The 17,687-nt window shown below is 44.3% G+C and overlaps 1 protein-coding gene across 5 annotated transcripts in view; it reads left to right on the forward strand.

The window, feature by feature from the left end:
- Window positions 1-16,469, forward strand: part of apc (APC regulator of WNT signaling pathway) — a 57,711-nt gene extending 41,242 nt beyond the window's left edge. For all 5 annotated transcript variants that reach the window (XM_029628492.2, XM_029628497.2, XM_029628495.2 and 2 more), the window contains 9 exons: window positions 714-794; window positions 1,375-1,476; window positions 1,771-1,932; window positions 6,042-6,258; window positions 6,595-6,690; window positions 7,028-7,167; window positions 7,483-7,677; window positions 7,825-8,039; window positions 8,990-16,469. In XM_029628492.2, coding sequence (XP_029484352.1) covers window positions 714-794; window positions 1,375-1,476; window positions 1,771-1,932; window positions 6,042-6,258; window positions 6,595-6,690; window positions 7,028-7,167; window positions 7,483-7,677; window positions 7,825-8,039; window positions 8,990-15,431 — 7,650 coding nt within the window. In that variant the 3' untranslated portion in view covers window positions 15,432-16,469. The remainder of the gene's footprint in view (window positions 1-713; window positions 795-1,374; window positions 1,477-1,770; window positions 1,933-6,041; window positions 6,259-6,594; window positions 6,691-7,027; window positions 7,168-7,482; window positions 7,678-7,824; window positions 8,040-8,989) is intronic.
- The last annotated feature ends 1,218 nt before the right edge of the window (window positions 16,470-17,687 follow it).

Consider the following 17,687-nt stretch of genomic DNA (forward strand, 5'->3'; position numbering starts at 1 on the left):
ACACAGTTTTCCCTTCTACATTCGCTGCAGTGAAATGTCTCCACACATCAGATAGTGCCCGTGGCATTTTCCTGTAAAGATGAGAAAAAAATCTCAATTACATATCCATGTACAGATAAATAGTTAAGCAGTTAGATTAAACAATCCTTTGTAAGATACATGTTTTAAAATTAAACATGTATGGAAACAGGTGAATTAACACTTAGTTAGCAGGCTCATGCAATAGAAAACCCACATGGTAGCAAAAACTAATTAGCAGAAATGGTTAACAAATTAAACACTTTGCTGTAGGCTATTTACTAGTTTACATCTTTTGTTTGTGTCATATAAAATCTATTCACCCCACCCAGTATTGTAATAAAAATGTATCATAAAATATACCGGCAAGCTTCCGACTCTTTGCAACCGTAGTCACCATTGCTCGGTTTCTTTGAATTTTTCACGCCCACTCTCGATCTCTCTATTGCCGTCACTCCCCTGTCTCCCTCGCCCACTCTCTCTCTCGTCCTCATTCTGTCTTGCATTCTCTCACTCCCTTTCCTTCCTTCCAGTCTCTCATCCTGCTGTTTTCTCTATGCTCTTTTCTGCCTCTTCTCTTCCAGGTGACTGGTTCTGCGTTCTCTGACTCGTTACTCTCATTTAGCCTGCTACATGAATGCTTTGCTCCTTTTGGAGGTCTGACCCTTCTTTCCCTCTTTCTTTCCCTCATGCAGAGCAAGCATGACCCGGCTGCCCAGGATGAGGGAGGCCAGGCTTCAGGGGACAGTGGTGGGCCTAGCGCTGGGTGTTCTCAGGTACGACTCGCCTTCCATACCTGATCCAAGACAATCGGCGTGTATTAAATCATTGAGTCGGATATTGGAATGCAATGTGATTTGTAGACTGTGATATAGCATAGTTTGACTGCAATGTAGTCCATCTCAAACTAACACAATGCTTGCACCCCCAGAGATTCGTAGTTAACATTTGACGGATTAATTTCCTTCCTTTGGTCCTATAATGCTCTAGAAAATATCTTCTGCCATTGGACTGACTGGAAATGTTGGTTAGGAGAGTTTAGCTGAGCTGCCTTTTTTGCCGTGCTTAGTGCCTTGACTTTCCATTTAATGCTAATGATTCGTGTCTTACTCCATAGTAGGTTTTATCCCTGAGACTTGCGATTTAAACCGTTGGATTCATATTTTAATGACTTTTAAAATGTAATGTAGTCGGACTTCCCTTGATTCTTAGCAGAATGAATGAGGTTGCTGGGATTGTTCTATGGAAGAAAACTGGCGAAGATGTTATACTGTAGGAAATTTCTAGCAAGCAATATGAATACATTTTAATTTAAAGCTTTTAAAAAGTTGAACAAAATAAATGTTTCTCATCTAGGGTTCCAGCTCTCGCCTGGATCAGGACTCTGCCAGTGAAATGAGTTTGGGTGGGGGTAGTTACTCTGTGCCCCGCAGACTGACCAGTCACTTGGGCACCAAGGTATCCAGAGATTCTACTACCACTCAGGTTGATGTAGTATGGCTGTTCTCATCAAACGACCACCCCCTTAATAATAAACCACATGAGCTCTGTCTGTATGCCCAAACCAAAAATGTGAAGTGTTATCTAGTTTAAAAATGTAATAGAAATTTGCTTTTTTAAACCGAGGGTAGCTCACAAATTAGATTGCATCCTAAGTGGGAGAATTTGATACATTTCGATATGAATAATTGACCTATATCATCAGGGCGTGTCTTCAAAGTAGTTCTCACGGTCGGCCCTCTAACCCTATAGGTGGAGATGGTTTACTCCCTTCTTTCCATGCTGGGGACCCATGATAAAGATGACATGTCTCGCACTCTGCTGGCCATGTCCAGCTCCCAGGACAGCTGCATCGCCATGCGCCAGTCAGGCTGTCTTCCCTTACTCATCCAACTCCTCCATGGAAATGACAAGGTTTGTAATGTTTTTGTTTGGTAACTTTGTCTTATTCTTTGTCATTGGGCTAGGTATTTATTTAGTCGAGAACCACTTTGGAAAGGAGTGTTTTAATTAATACTTTCAAGTGATAAACTTTTGGGTTATTTGTAACTTAGTTTTTACATAATGTTTCTGCCACTGTATCTTACTGCAAAAAAGAGCTTCTGGATATCAGGACAGCTATCACTCCCCTCGAATTAGACAAAGATTTTTTTCTTCAACAAGCAGGACGCACAGGATGTACTTCGAACACCCGACAAGGCCAACATCCCCATCATTGGCGAGAGAAAGATACGCAGGTACAGAGGACACAGCGCGGGGTGCCTCGTAAGGATCCATAGACGGCGAGTGGGAAAGCTGCCGTTACGTCAAATTACTTGCCAATGTGCAATCATTGGACAATAAATTAGGCGAGGTACGATCACGAATATCCTACCAATGGGACATCAAAAACTGTAACAGCTTATGTTTCCCGGAATCGTGGCTGAATGATGACATGGATATTTAGCTAGCGGGATATACGCTGCACCGGCAAGATAGAACAGCACACTCCTCGATAAGACGAGGGGGTCTGCATATTTGTAAACAACAGCTTGTGCACGAAATATAAGGTCTCTAGATTTTGCTAGTCTGAAGTAGAGTATCTAATGATAAACTGTGGAACTCACTATTTACTTTTCATGGCTGTTTCATGGCTGTTTAGTTACCACCACAGACGGATGCTGGCACTAAGACTGCACTCAGTCAGCTGTATTAGGAAGTAAGCAAACAGGAAACTGCTCACCCAGAGGCTGTGCTCCTAGTGGCTGGGGATTTTAATGCAGGGAAACAAATCAGTTTTACATAATTTCTATCAACATGTTAAATGTGCAACCAGGGGGAAAAAAATTCTAGATCACCTGTACTCCACACAGAGACGCATACAAAGCTCGCCCTCCACAAAGCTCGCGCCCAAACTATTGCATATACCCTGACTCTGCGTGCAATGAACGCAAGAGAAGTGACACAATTTCCCTAGTTAATATTTCCTGCTAACATTAATTTCTTTTAACTAAACATGCAGGTTTAAAAAAATATACTTCGGTGTATTGATTTTAACTTGACGCTACCCATCCCTTTAGCGGGATAATTGTCATCAACAACCGCTGAATTGCATAGCGCCACATAAGTGCAATATAGAAAAACACAGTTTAGCCTTTTGTTAATCCACCTGTCGTGTCAGATTTTGAAAATCTGTTTTACAGCGAAAGCATTTCAAGCGTTTATGTTTCTCGATCGCTCGACAAAACATTATGTACACCTAGCATCAAGTAGTTTGGTCACGAAAATCAGAAAAGCAATCAAATTAATTGTTCACCTTTGATCTTCGGATGTTTCACTCACGAGACTCTGTTACACAATAAATGTTCCTTTTGTTCCATAAAGATGATTTTTATATCCAAAATACCTGTTTGTTTGGGGCGTTATGTTCAGAAATCCACAGGAAAGAGCGGTCACGACAATGCAGACAAATTCCAATAGTATCCGTAATGTCTACAGAAACATGTCAAATGATTTTTAGAATCAATCCTCAGGTTGTTTTTAAAATATATAATTGATAATATATCAACCACACCTGTCTTTATCAGTAGGAGAGGGAAAGGCAATGGCTGCCCAAACTCTGTTGCGTCAAGCAAAACGCTGCTCGCACCCGGCCATACAATGACGCGATGTTGTCTTTCTCGCTCATTTTTCAAAATAAAAGCCTGAAACTGTCTAAAGACTGACACCTTGAGGAAGCGATAGGAAAAGGAATCTGGTTGATATCCCTTTAAATGGAGCAAAGGCAGGCTATGGAATATGGAGTTTTCAAAATAGAAGCCACTTCCTGGTTTGATTTTCCTCAGGGTTTCGCTTGCAATATCAGTTCTGTTATACTCACAGACAATATTTTCACAGTTTTGGAAACTTTAGTGTTTTCTATTCTAATCTGTCAATTATATGCATATTCTAGCATCTGGTCCTGAGAAATAGGCCGTTTACTTTGGTAACGTTATTTTTCCAAACATAAAAATAGTGCCCCGTAGCTTCAAGAGGTTAAGAAAGGCATTGATGTTTATTGTTAGGTACATTCGGGCAACGATTGTGATTTTTCGGGAATGCGCTTTTGTTAAAACTCACATTTGGCAAAGTAGGCTGTGATTCGATGACACATTAACAGGCAATGCATTTGATTATTGATGAATGATTATTTGCAATGCAGGACAAGCTAGTTAACCTAGTAATATATCAACCATGTGATTATGTGAAGATTGATTGTTTTTTACATGATAAGTTTAAAGCTAGCTAGCAACTTACCTTGGCTCCTTGCTGCACTCGCGTAACAGCTGTTCAGCCTGCCATGCTGTTTCCTCATGGAATGCAATATAATTGGCAAAAATCTGCGTCCAAAAATGCCAATTACCGATTGTTACGAAAACTTGAAATCGGCCCCAATTAATCGGCAATGCCGACTAATCGGTCGCCCTCTAGTACATACCCCAACCAGAAGCCATGGATTACAGGCAACGTTCGCACTGAGCTAAAGGGTGGAGCTGTCGCTTTCAATGTGCGGGACTCTAAGCCGGAAGCTTATAAGAAATCCTGCTATGCCCTTCGACAAACCATCAAATAGGCAAAGCATCAATACAGGACTAAGATCGAATCGTATTACACAGGCTACGACGCTCGTCAGATATGGCAGGGCTTGCAAACTATTACAGTCTACAAAGGGATGCACAGCCACGAGCTGCCCAGTGACCCGAACCTACCAGACGAGCTAAATCGACTGTGTGAAAACGCTCTCCGTAGCCGATGTGAGTAAGACAATTTAATCAGGTCAACATTCACTAGGCCGCGGGGCGAGACTGATTACCAGGACGTGTGCTCCGGGCATGTGCTGACCAACTGGCAGGTGTCTTCAATGACATTTGTCCATGTCTGACTCTGTAATACCAACATGTTTCAAGCAGACCACCATAGTCCCTGTACCCAAGAGCACTAAGGTAACCTGCCTAAATGACTACAGACCCGTAGCACTCACGTCCGTAGCCATGAAGTGCTTTGAAAGGCTGGTAATGGCTCACATTAACACCATTATCCCAGAAACCCTAGACCCACTCCCATTTATTACCTCCCAAACAGATCCACAGATGATGTCATCTCTATTGCACTCCACACTGCCCTTTCCCACCTGGACAAAAGGACCACCTACATGAGAATGCTTTTCATTGACTACAGCTCAGCATTCAACACCATAGTACCCTCAAAGCTCATTGCTAAGGATCCTGGGACTAAACACCTCCCTCTGCAACTGGATCCTGGTCTTCCTGATGGGCCGTCCACAGGTGGTGAGGTTAGGTAGCAACACATCTGCCTCGCTGATCCTCAACACTGGAGCCCCTCAGGGGTGCGTGCTCAGTCCCCTCCTGTACTCCCTGTTCACCCATGACTGCGTGGCCAGGCACGACTCCAACACCATTAAGTTTGCAGACGACACAACAGTGCCTGATCACCGACAACAACGAGACCACCTATAGGGAGGAGGTCAGAGACCTGGCCGGGTGGTGCCAGAGTAACAACCTATCCCTCAACATAATCAAGACAAATGAGATGATTGTGGACTACAGGAAAAGGAGGAACGAGCACAACCCCATTCTCATTGTGTCCCACCACCCGCCAAACCCCTCTTTTACGCTACTGCTACTCTGTTTATCATATGCGTCGTCACTTTAACCATACCTTGTGCATACTACCTCAATTAGCCTGACTAACCTGTGCCTGTATATAGCCTCGCTACTGTTATTTTTCACTCTTTATACGGTTTTATTTATTTATTTATTGTTCACCTAATACTTAAAAAAAAAAAACTTAATCGTACTGTTGGTTAGGGCCCGTGAGTAAGCATTTCACTGTAAGGTCTACACTTGCTGTATTCGGAGTACGTGACAAACTTTGATTTGATCATTAGGCTGCGTGTTATTTATTCCGTCAAGGACCACTTTGGAAAGGCGTGTTTTTATGATTACTTTCAAGTGATAAAGTTTTTTTATTCTATTCCATACAAGGACTCAGTGCTGCTGGGGAACTCCCGAGGCAGCAAGGAGGCCCGGGCGAGAGCCAGCGCCGCCCTCCATAACATTATCCACTCCCAGCCTGACGATAAGAGAGGGCGCAGAGAGATCAGGGTGCTGCACCTCCTGGAACAGATCAGGGTTTACTGCGAGACCTGCTGGGAGTGGCAGGAGAACCATGAGAGGGGAGTGGACCAGGATAAAAACCCCAGTAAGGCCTGCTCAGATGTATTGCATGCTTTGGTTAGGGTATGGTTATTTGGATGAGTAATGTAGGACAAAAACCCAGTAAGGACTAAAGCGACGGTTGTAATGAATTGTGTTGGTTTTGTTTTTCATTGTGTATTTGGAGGGGTAAACCACCAGTACCTCCTGCTCAGATCACTTGTACTTGATTTGTTTAATGTTTTAAATGGATAATTGGAAGGGTAATACAGGACAAGTTGAGTAAGGCCTACTTATTTCAGATGGATGAACTGTTTTAGTTAGGGTATGGATATTTGGATGGGTCATCTGTTTTTATTAGAATGGATTGTGTTTGTCCCAGTGCCCTCTCCCGTGGAGCATCAGATCTGCCCAGCGGTGTGTGTTCTAATGAAGCTGTCCTTTGATGAAGAGCACAGGCACGCTATGAATGAGCTCGGTAAGCATTCACTTCAAAACTGTTGTTCTGACCAGATGCAATTTTTTATTTAGGCTATTTAACCAGTATAGTCCACTTGGTGACACTTGCCACTGCTTTCCAGGCAGTTATCTTAAAAAAAGAGAAACTATGAAACAATCTTTGTTTGATTGGTTTAATGTTTCATTACCCGAGAAACCAAAACAGAAAAGAGGTAGGTTAATGTATGTGTTCATCCCTGTAAAGATGTAGGCTCTTATGCAATGTCTTGCATAGGACATCATATAGTAGAACATTCATGGGGCAGACTCATTCAATGATTGATTGACATTTCTCCTGCTGTGCTGTGTGTCCTCAGGGGGGCTGCAGGCTATAGGGGAGCTCCTCCAAGTGGACTGTGAAATATACGGCCTCACCAGCGACCACTACAGCGTCACTCTGAGGAGATACGCTGGCATGGCCCTTACCAACCTCACCTTCGGGGACGTGGCCAATAAGGTGAGCTTCTGGTTCCGGATGATTTAACCGTAGTTGTGTGTGCAATTCTGACCTAATATCTTGCAAATGTTCTGCCTTAGGGTTGGTTTCCCAGACCCAAATTAAGCCTATTCCTTTGTTTAAAAGCTCTTTCAATCTCAATTAAGCACGCTTTGTAGTCCAGGAGAAGGCTGGATCTGGGAAACCAGCCAATATGTGTAAACGCACTTGAAAGTAAAGGCAATAGTGTCTTCGAGGACAATCAATCTCTGTGCTTGCTCATAAAGTATGGCTTCAAATTAATAGTAAGCATCTTTCTGTATCTTCCATCCTCAGGCCACTCTATGTTCCATGAAGGGATGCATGAGGGCCATGGTGGCTCAGCTGAAGTCTGAGAGTGAGGATCTACAGCAGGTGATTGCCAGTGTGTTGAGGAACCTGTCCTGGCGTGCGGATGTGAACAGTAAGAAGACCCTCCGTGAGGTGGGCAGTGTTAGGGCTCTGATGGAATGTGCCTTGGAGGTACAGAAGGTGAGACATCCACCACTCTCACTTTGAAACAAATACATAAGGAGTACATCATGTATAAATATTTGAATGAAATGTACAGTAGGAATTCGATAAAGATTTGCCTAAATATGTTTTCACTGGCTGATCAAATTTGTCCTCTTTTCACAGGAGTCTACTCTGAAGAGTGTCCTCAGTGCCCTGTGGAACCTGTCAGCTCACTGCACTGAAAACAAAGCTGATATCTGTGCTGTAGAGGGGGCTTTGGCCTTCCTGGTTAGCACTTTGATGTACCGAAGCCAAACTAACACCCTTGCCATCATTGAAAGTGGAGGAGGCATCTTGCGCAATGTGTCTAGTCTTATCGCTACAAATGAAGATCACAGGTATGTCTATTCAATTTATTTTAAATCATTCATTATTAGGGATGCACGATATATCTGTAAATATGTCGGAATCTGCCGATATTAGCTAAAAATGCCAACTATCGGCCCGATGTCTAGTTTAACGCCAATGTTAAAAACCGATGTCAAAGCTGCTGTGCATACCTATATAATGTAGGTACAGGACGTAATGACGACGCGTAACATGTTGCGCTGCACGTGCAACACAGCATTCCTGACCTAGCCCACAATGTCTGCTGTGTGGATCTAGCAGTCAACAAGTCGAGTAGGCATTTGAAAGAGTAAGAACATATCAGCGAGACAACTCAAAGGCGAAATCCATTAAAGCCAAGATGATGGAATTCATGGATTCTTACCATAGTAATCCTGGTTGAGAATGAAATAATTGAACAGCACAGGAAGTTAGTCAAAGAAATAGGTTTTGGATTGTTTTACTGGTAATGGGGACATAAGTAAATGCCAACAAAATAACTTTTTGGTCTGTGTGTGACCTTTATTTAACTAGGCAAGTCAGTTAAGAACAAATTCTAACTTACAATGACGGCCCGGACGCTGCTGGGCTAATTGTGCGCCGCCCTATGGGACTCCCAATCACGGCCGGATGTGATACAGCCTGGATTCGAACCAGGGACTGTAATGATGCCTCTTGCACTGAGATGCAGTGCCTTAGACCGCTATGTCCATGTGTGTGTTAAGCATTCTAGTACAGTTAAATAGTTAACAGGCCTCTAAAATTAAATATTGCTATCCGTATCGGGGGTTTTTTGGCAAGGAAAATATTGTCCAAAAATGACATTGGCGCATCACTATTCATTATAGTGTTGTGCTGTTAAATATTTGATATTATTATACGGACTCCTTTGTAATAATGTTTAATGTTCTTACACTTGAAAGCTTACAAGACCCTGTGTTGCTTTTTTCTCTCTCTGTAGACAAATCCTGAGAGAGAACAGCTGTCTTCAGACACTCCTGCAGCACCTGAAGTCTCACAGCCTGACTATTGTGAGCAACGCGTGCGGCACGCTGTGGAACCTCTCGGCCCGCAATGCAAAGGACCAGGAGGCCTTGTGGGAAATGGGTGCTGTGAGCATGCTGAAGAACCTCATCCATTCCAAGCACAAGATGATCGCTATGGGCAGTGCTGCAGCACTGAGGAACCTCATGGCCAACAGGCCCGCCAAATACAAGGATGCCAACATCATGTCACCTGGATCTAGCCTGCCCTCTCTTCACGTCAGGAAACAGAAAGCCCTGATCGAGGAACTGGACTCTCAGCACCTCTCGGAGACGTTCGACAATATTGACAATTTAAGCCCCAAGGCGTCCCACAGGGGTAAACCAAGCAGGCACAAGCAGAATGTCTACAGTGATTACGATGGTGTCTCTAGATCAGACGGGTTTAGCCCCAACAGTGTGCCTGTGCGCCCTCCTTATGTGAACACACCAGTTCTGTCGAGCCCATCACCCAGAGACAACCCAAGGGGGAACATAGACAGTGTTAGGGCCGAGAGGGATCGGGGCCAGGACAGAGACAGACAGAGGGGTGCACCCAGTGGTTTCCACCCAGATCATGACTCTAAGAGAATGCAAATGCCCGCCACAACAGCTGCTCAGATTGCCATGGTGATGGAGGAAGTGAACAGCATTCACTTACTGACTGGCCTGGATAACCGGTCACCAGAGACCCCAAATCAAGACCCTCACTGTACAACTGCAGTACATGGTCATTCAAATGTATATCCCTACACTAAACCCGATCACTCGGGCAGACCATGTCCAATGCCCAAGTTGGAATACAAAGCATCCAACGACAGTCTCAACAGCGTAAACAGCACTGACGGCTATGGCAAAAGAGGACAGATGAAGCCATCTGTGGACTCATACTCTGAGGATGATGAGGGGAAGTGTTGCGTCTATAGAAAATATCCTGCAGACCTTGCTCATAAGATCCACAATGCCAACCACATGGAAGATGATGACGGAGAAGTTGACACACCTATCAACTACAGCCTAAAGTATTCTGACGAGCAGCTGAACTCTGGTCGGCAAAGTCCAAGCCAAAATGAGAGATGGGCGAGGCCTAAGCACATGGAGGAGATGAAACAGACAGATCAGAGGTCTGTGCGATCTCAAAGCCCAGGTTACCCCATGTACACGGAGGGCAACAGTGAAGGGGAGGAGAAATTGAAGTACAAGCCCAGGTTTGTGCAAACAGAAATGCAACAAGGATTCAGATCAAGGAACACCAACCAACACCAACAAGATCAAAGCAATACTGGTCCCACTCAAGGAATGAACAAAAAGATGAACAACCAGACTATGTGCCAGTCTGTGGATGATTACGGTGATGACAAACCAACCAATTACAGTGAGCGATACTCAGAGGAAGAACAACAGGATGACCAGCCGACCAATTACAGTATGAAATACAACAAGGGGCCTCATACGGAACAACCAATTGATTACAGTCTGAAGTACTCCGACACCTCCTCCCAAAAATCCATGTTTAGTCATTCAAAGTCATCCTCCACTCAGAGCTCAGTGAAAGACCATCTAAGCCAAGATGGTTCAACATCATCCATGACATCCAAAAAGAATGTAGGGAGACAAATGCAGCTACATCCATCCTCGGCTCAAACGAGGTCAGGGCCAACTCGACCAGGCCAGAAGAACACAACATGCAAACCTCCTACCGTCAATCAAGAGACCCTACAGACGTACTGTGTTGAGGACACACCCATCTGTTTCTCAAGGGGTAGCTCTCTGTCATCATTGTCCTCAGATGAGGATGAAATGGAAGGCTGCAAGAGGAATGTGAATGCTGCTAGCAACTACCCAACTCTTCCCATCTCTGAGAAAGAGTCCACTGGCAGTCACGCCCAAGAACAAGGCACAACCGAGGGCCAGTCTGTGCAGTATGTCCGAATAAAGCCTCCAAGGACTAGTCAAGTTCATGGAGACGGATCCAGACATCACAAAGCCGTTGAGTTTTCATCAGGAGCTAAATCACCATCTAAAAGTGGTGCCCAGACTCCCAAAAGCCCCCCAGAACACTATGTGCAGGAGACGCCCCTCATGTTCAGCAGATGCACATCTGTAAGCTCTCTGGACAGCTTTGAGAGCAATTCCATTGCTAGCTCTATACAGAGTGAATTGTGCAGCGGGATGCCCAGTGGAATCATCAGCCCAAGTGATCTGCCCGACAGCCCTGGTCAGACCATGCCTCCGAGCCGAAGCAAAACGCCACCACCCCCTCAACATCTACCACCAATGAAACACAAAAAGGTGCCGCCGCCGCCGCCGCCGAGGGCGGATTTGGCTCCAAGGCATGCTGCTGTACACTCTGCTGTCCAGAGAGTCCAGGTGCTTCCGGATAACGACACCCTCCTACACTTTGCGACAGAGAGTACCCCAGATGGATTCTCTTGTGCATCCAGCCTCAGTGCTTTAAGCTTAGATGAACCTTACATTCAAAAAGATAATGAGCTCAAGATCATGTCTCCTGTTCACGAAGACAACCAGGGAAATGAGGCTGAGCATGAGCATGATGACACTACAGATTCCCCAAGCCAAGAGAAGCATTCACCTGGTGAGGTGGAAAAAGACATTTTGGATGATTCAGATGATGACGATATAGAAATACTGGAGGCTTGCATAAACTCAGCCATGCCAACAAAGTCATCGAGAAAACCCAAAAAGCAATCGCCTTCCAACACTACTTCTAGAATACCACCACCTACTGCCCATAAACCAAGCCAACTTCCTGTGTACAAGTTACTCCCTTCACAAACCCGAGGACAACAGAAGACTGTTGGCTTCACCCATGGAGAGGACATGCCTAGGATTTACTGCATAGAGGGAACCCCTATAAATTTTTCAACAGCCACATCTCTCAGCGACCTCACCATTGATTCACCCACAAATGAGCTGGCCAACACTGAACGCTGTGCTCCTCCTTGTGCAGAAGTATTCTCCAGTCAAATAAGGGATACTATTCCAGAAGGGGAAAGTACAGATGAAAAAGATGGTGTTACTTTATCCTTCACACAAGCTGCCGCTGTAGAAAATGAAGGGGATGACATCTTAGCAGAGTGTATCAGTTCAGCCATGCCAAAAGGTAAAATCCATAAGCCCTTTAGAGTACAGAAAATGAATGATCAACTACAGCACCCTTCATCAGCTTCTCCTGTTAGTCTAGTGAAACAAGAGGTTGAAAAGAAGAAGCCCACATCCCCTGTTAAACCAATGCCACAGAGTAGTGAGTACAGAGCTAGGATGATTAAAAAACCCCAGCCACCTTTCAACTTTGTTTCATACCCTGATAAAAACAAAGAAACCAAAATGCTTGATCCAAAAATGGCCTCCAGAAATTTCCCAGATAAACCACCAAATGCAGATGAGAGGCCACGGCCAGGATTTGCTTTTGACTCGCCACAGAATTACACACCAATAGAGGGTACACCCTATTGCTTTTCACGCAATGACTCCCTGAGTTCCTTGGATTTCGAGGATGATGAACCTGATCTCTCAAAGGAAAAGGCACAACTTAGAAAAGACAAAGACCAGAGAAAAGTGTCAACGAAAAACCGTGGAGAGCCATCCGCAAGAACAAACAGGGCAAATGTACCACTGACTGCTCCAACAACACCTCTGCAGCAGAAGCAGGCAGTCTTTCCACAACCATCCAAAGAAAACGTGGGGCCAGTGCCAGATGAGAAGCAGAAGTTTTCCATTGAGGACACACCAATGTGTTTCTCTAGAAACTCATCTCTCAGTTCGTTAAGTGACATTGACCAAGAGAACAACAACAAAGACCTCCAGCCAAAAGAAGTGGAGGATGTAACTCAGGTAGAAGCTACTTCTAAACCCCAAGCCTCTGGTTACGCACCAAAAGCCTTTCATGTAGAAGACACCCCTGTGTGTTTCTCAAGAAACAGTTCACTCAGCTCACTAAGCATTGATTCAGAAGATGACCTTCTACAAGAGTGCATCAGTTCAGCCATGCCAAAAAAAAAGAAACAGACAGCCAGAAATAAGGGGGGGAATGACCAAGGAGATTCCACTGAGGAGAAAAGTATGGATAGAATTTTAGCTGAGGAGCCTGATATCACATTGGATCTCACTGATACACATAGTCCAGTTTCTGAACAAGCCTTATCTCCAGACTCTGAATCTTTTGATTGGAAGGCCATCCAAGAGGGTGCCAATTCCATCGTCAGCAGTTTGCACCAGGCAGCTGCTAGCCTCTCTAGACAAGGCTCATCTGACTCTGACTCAATCCTTTCCCTCAAATCTGGAATATCCCTTGGCTCCCCTTTTCACTTGCCCTTAAATTCAGAGGATAATAAATCTGCATCCGACAAAGGACGCCCACGGATATTAAAGCCTGGTGAAAAGAGCACTTTAGAAGCCCAAAAAAAAGAAAAGGAAGAGGAGGCAGCAAAAGCTCTTAAAGGGGGCAAGAAAGTCTACAAAAGTCTCATAACAGGAAAACCACGTGCCAGCGCTGAGACCCCAGCCTCATTACAGCAGAGGCCGACTGCCCCTAGTGTTCCCATGATTTCTCGTGGGAGGACAATGATCCAGGTCCCTGGCGTTAGAAGCAGCTCTCCAAGCACAAGCCCAGTCCAAAAGAAGCCTCCACCCCGTGGTCCAGCCTCTGTCTCAAAAACTCCTCCCACTCAAGGGCAGAATTCCAGTAACTCACCCAGAAGCATCAAACCACCTGCTAAATCTGATCCTAGTCCAGCCAAGGATCAGCCTGGATCTCAATCGGGATCAAGTAAAGCTTCATCACGATCTGGATCCAGAGACTCCACACCATCCAGACCAGCTCAGCAGTCCTTGACCACCAGACCCATGCAGTCACCCGGTCGCTCCTCTGTGTCACCTGGAAGAAATGGTCTCGGCCCTTCAAACAAATTATCCCAAGTGCCTCGCACTGCTTCTCCAAGCACATTGTCAACTAAGTCTTCTGGTTCTGGCAGGATGGCTTACACCTCCCCTGGGAGACCGATGGGTCAGCAAACTCCACCCAAGCAGACTGGCTTGACGAGAAGCACTAGCGGAATCCCTAGGAGTGAATCTGCCTCAAAGAGTCTGAACCAGTGTGGAGTTGCTGGCCCTTCTAAGAAGCCGGATTTGTCCAGGATGTCGTCCACAAAGTCTAGTGGAAGTGAGTCAGACCGGTCGGAGAAACCTGCCCTAGTTCGCCAGTCAACGTTCATCAAAGAGGCCCCTAGTCCAACACTGAAGAGGAAATTGGAAGAGTCTGCTTCTTTTGAGTCTCTGTCCCCCTCTACCAGCCAGTCTCAAACGCCTGTGTCGAGTCCGTCTTTGCCAGATATGTCGTTAACTTTGCCCTGTCAAGGAAACAACTGGAAAAAGTCTCCTCAGAATCCAAATTCCTCTGAAAATGGGGATGAGAAGCCTCAAAGAGGAGGGAAGCATGACATCTCCAGGTCCCATTCAGAAAGCCCCTCTAGGCTCCCTAATCTTAACAGGAAAGGTACATGGAAGAGGGAGAACAGCAAACACTCCTCCTCTCTCCCAAGGGTTGGCACCTGGAAGAGAACCGGCAGCTCATCTTCCATCCTCTCTGCCTCCTCTGAGTCAAGTGAAAAGGGCAAGAGTGAGGATGAACGACAGCCACTGAGTCCAGCCCAAAGGTCCCCACACGGCAAAGATGGAAACCCTTTAAAAGGAACATGGAGGAAGATGAAGGATAGTGAAATGTCTCAGTCAGAAGGCCGTGATTCTTCCTCCATAGAGTCCATGGACACCATGGCCATGGGGCACCAAATGAGCCCTGCAGTTTCCAAGACTGAGGATGTGTGGGTGAGGATTGAGGACTGTCCCATTAACAACCCGAGGTCTGGAAAATCCCCAACAGCAAACATCCCTCCTGTAATTGACAGTGTTATACTCAAAATGCCCTCTGTTGATCTCTTGACAAGTGAAACCCATCCAAAACATTCCTCAAATGAAAGTGTAAATGCTCTTAGGCTAGGTTCAGAGACTAATTTAAACTTGTTTAGGAGCAGTGAGAGTATTGATAAGAAAGGGCCAGACCTCAAGCCTGCTCAGAGTAACCCAAGCATTGTCCCAGAGGCCCATGAACTGTCTCTTGCTGAACGCACCCCTTTTAGCTCCTCCAACTCTAGCAAACACAGCTCACCGAGTGGGGCTGTGGCGGCCAGGGTCAGCCCTTTCAATTACACCCCTAGTTCCAGGAAGAGCAGTGCTGACAGTGCCACACTACCACGACCCTCACAGATACCCACGCCGGTCAGTGTAACCAACAGTGCAAAAAAGAGAGAGACTAAAGGAGAAAGTGCTGGTGAAAGTGGGTCCTACATTGTAACCTCAGTTTAAGTCACTTGAGGCTAGACTATACACAGATGATCTAGGGGAAATGTCTTGAACATACCTAGTGATCTCTGTTGTAAATAATTATTTACAACAAACCCAATCAAAGCAAAGAAAAGATTAATCACAATTTTTGGTGTAAAAAATAAACATGTAAATAGTGAGTCACTAGACTGTTATTGTAGTTGATACCTAATTGATGGACCCTGGTTTTTTGCTGGTAGGAATGTGGCTGGGACACTGGTTATCAGAGGGAGAGAGGGAGACCTCTGAAGGATAATGTATGTGAATTTGTACTGTACAGATTTTAATTATGTATTTAATTTAAACCCCTGTCAAGATCCTGAATCTTGTCCGACTTGACAAAGATAATCACTTAAAGTTGCATATTTGGGATGTTAAAACACTTAACGATCGACTTTAATACTACTCCGTTCGATTGGGAAAAAATGATATGCCTGTGTTTAGGTCAGAAAGAAAAGTAATTCTAATTTTTACTAATGCAAATGTATTATAAGCTACCCATCCTTGCATGTAAACTACCCAGATGGTAAAGATGAACATTTGTGGTCACATGACATGTTGGTAGCTGTAGTGTAAAGTTTTACACTATTTCATGTGTGCTCTGAAAGTAAAGGAATTAACTGCAAGTTAACCTGAAATATTTCCATTGGAAAATAGATTATATGAGAGTAGACCGATACATGGCTCTGCTGTTTGTTGTTTTAATTGTTATCAGGTTAGTTGGTTGCTTTTTAACTAAGAGACTCTGAAGGACTGAATGAACACAAATATTACTATAGGGTTTTGGTGTTGGTTTATCTTTTTTTTTAAAGGTAGTTTTAGTTTCCCTGTAATCACTGTAATGCTAAAGCACATGATCAGAGGAGTTTATGTACTATTTTGTTCTACCCAAAAATGACACTGTCTGAAATACTTTTTTCTTCTCTTTTTTCTCATGCAATACATTTGTGGTCGGTTATTCAAAGGAAAAAAGTCACATTCCAAATTGTAAATCAGCATAATAAATCATGTTAAAATGTTGGGGTGAAAAACTGGTGTCCAGTGTTACTGAACAGTGGAAGTGTTTAATTATCATCTGTCTTGAAGATATTTTGGTAGTGAATGGAACTTAAGTTCTGCTTAAAGTGAATGATGTACTCGTGTTCTTAGTGCAGCTATGTTTTGATATACAAACCAAGGAGATATAGCTATAGGCATGAATTCATTACACAACTACATACACATTTCTTCTGTTGTACGAGTGCAATAACATAAGGGCAATCCGCATTTGAAATGATGAAGTGGTCTCCTCACCACTGTTTTGGTAGAAAGCTGGGGAATGGGGCTGGAGAAATGTAACCACTTAAATTAATAGAACTATGGATGCACGGTCTGACCATCCATGATATCAAAATTTTTAGTTTTGACCATGTTTTGAGGCTATACAGTTTATTTACATGTATGTTTACAAAAATTGAAGAAAAAGCTTGTTTTGGGATTTGATGGTGTACGACAGTTGAACTAAGCTGGTGAGGCATTTATAAGTTCTATTCATCAAGAATCAATGGGATATCATGAATAAAATGTAGAAACTGGCGAATCCCCAGTAAATCATCTCACATCCGTCATAGCACTTTCCATCGGTGTTAATTCTTTTGACATATTCTCCAGGCATTACATATTACGTTTTAGGTAGCTAGGTGGGACAACTATATATCTCAGTCATAAGTAGCAGTTTCCAAAAAAATTGCTATCAGCAAAGTCTGAGCTAGTAAGGAGGAAAAGTCAAGTGCGTGTTCACCAAACACATTTGAGGGGAGCTTTGACTGGGCTGAGGGTGGCCAAGAGACCAGAGGTGGCTGAACGGAAGGCTCATTTTAGGGTGTAGGGTTTGAACATAGCCGGAAGGTAGGGAGGGGCAGTTCCCCTTGCTTTTCTGTAGGCTACCATGCTCTTGTAGTAGATGTGCGCTTCGACTGAAAGCCAGTGGAGTGTACGGAGGAGCAGGGTGACATGGGAGAACTTGGGAAGTGTCTCCCTGCAAAAATTACAGACATTATGAATTGATGTGGTTTGTGATGAAGGACACTGCATCACCCACAAAAGGTGTCACCTAGAAGGAAGCACCTTTTTGAGACCTCGGTTATGTTTAGCAGGATTATCATACAAAACCTGTTATTAGAAAGAGCATTACTAGTTTGATCATTTTTGTACATTGCAATCTTTGGCCACTACCAGATCTGAAATACATAATTGTCT

Source organism: Oncorhynchus nerka, linkage group LG22 (assembly GCF_034236695.1).
Source record: "Oncorhynchus nerka isolate Pitt River linkage group LG22, Oner_Uvic_2.0, whole genome shotgun sequence".
NCBI lineage: Eukaryota > Metazoa > Chordata > Actinopteri > Salmoniformes > Salmonidae > Oncorhynchus > Oncorhynchus nerka.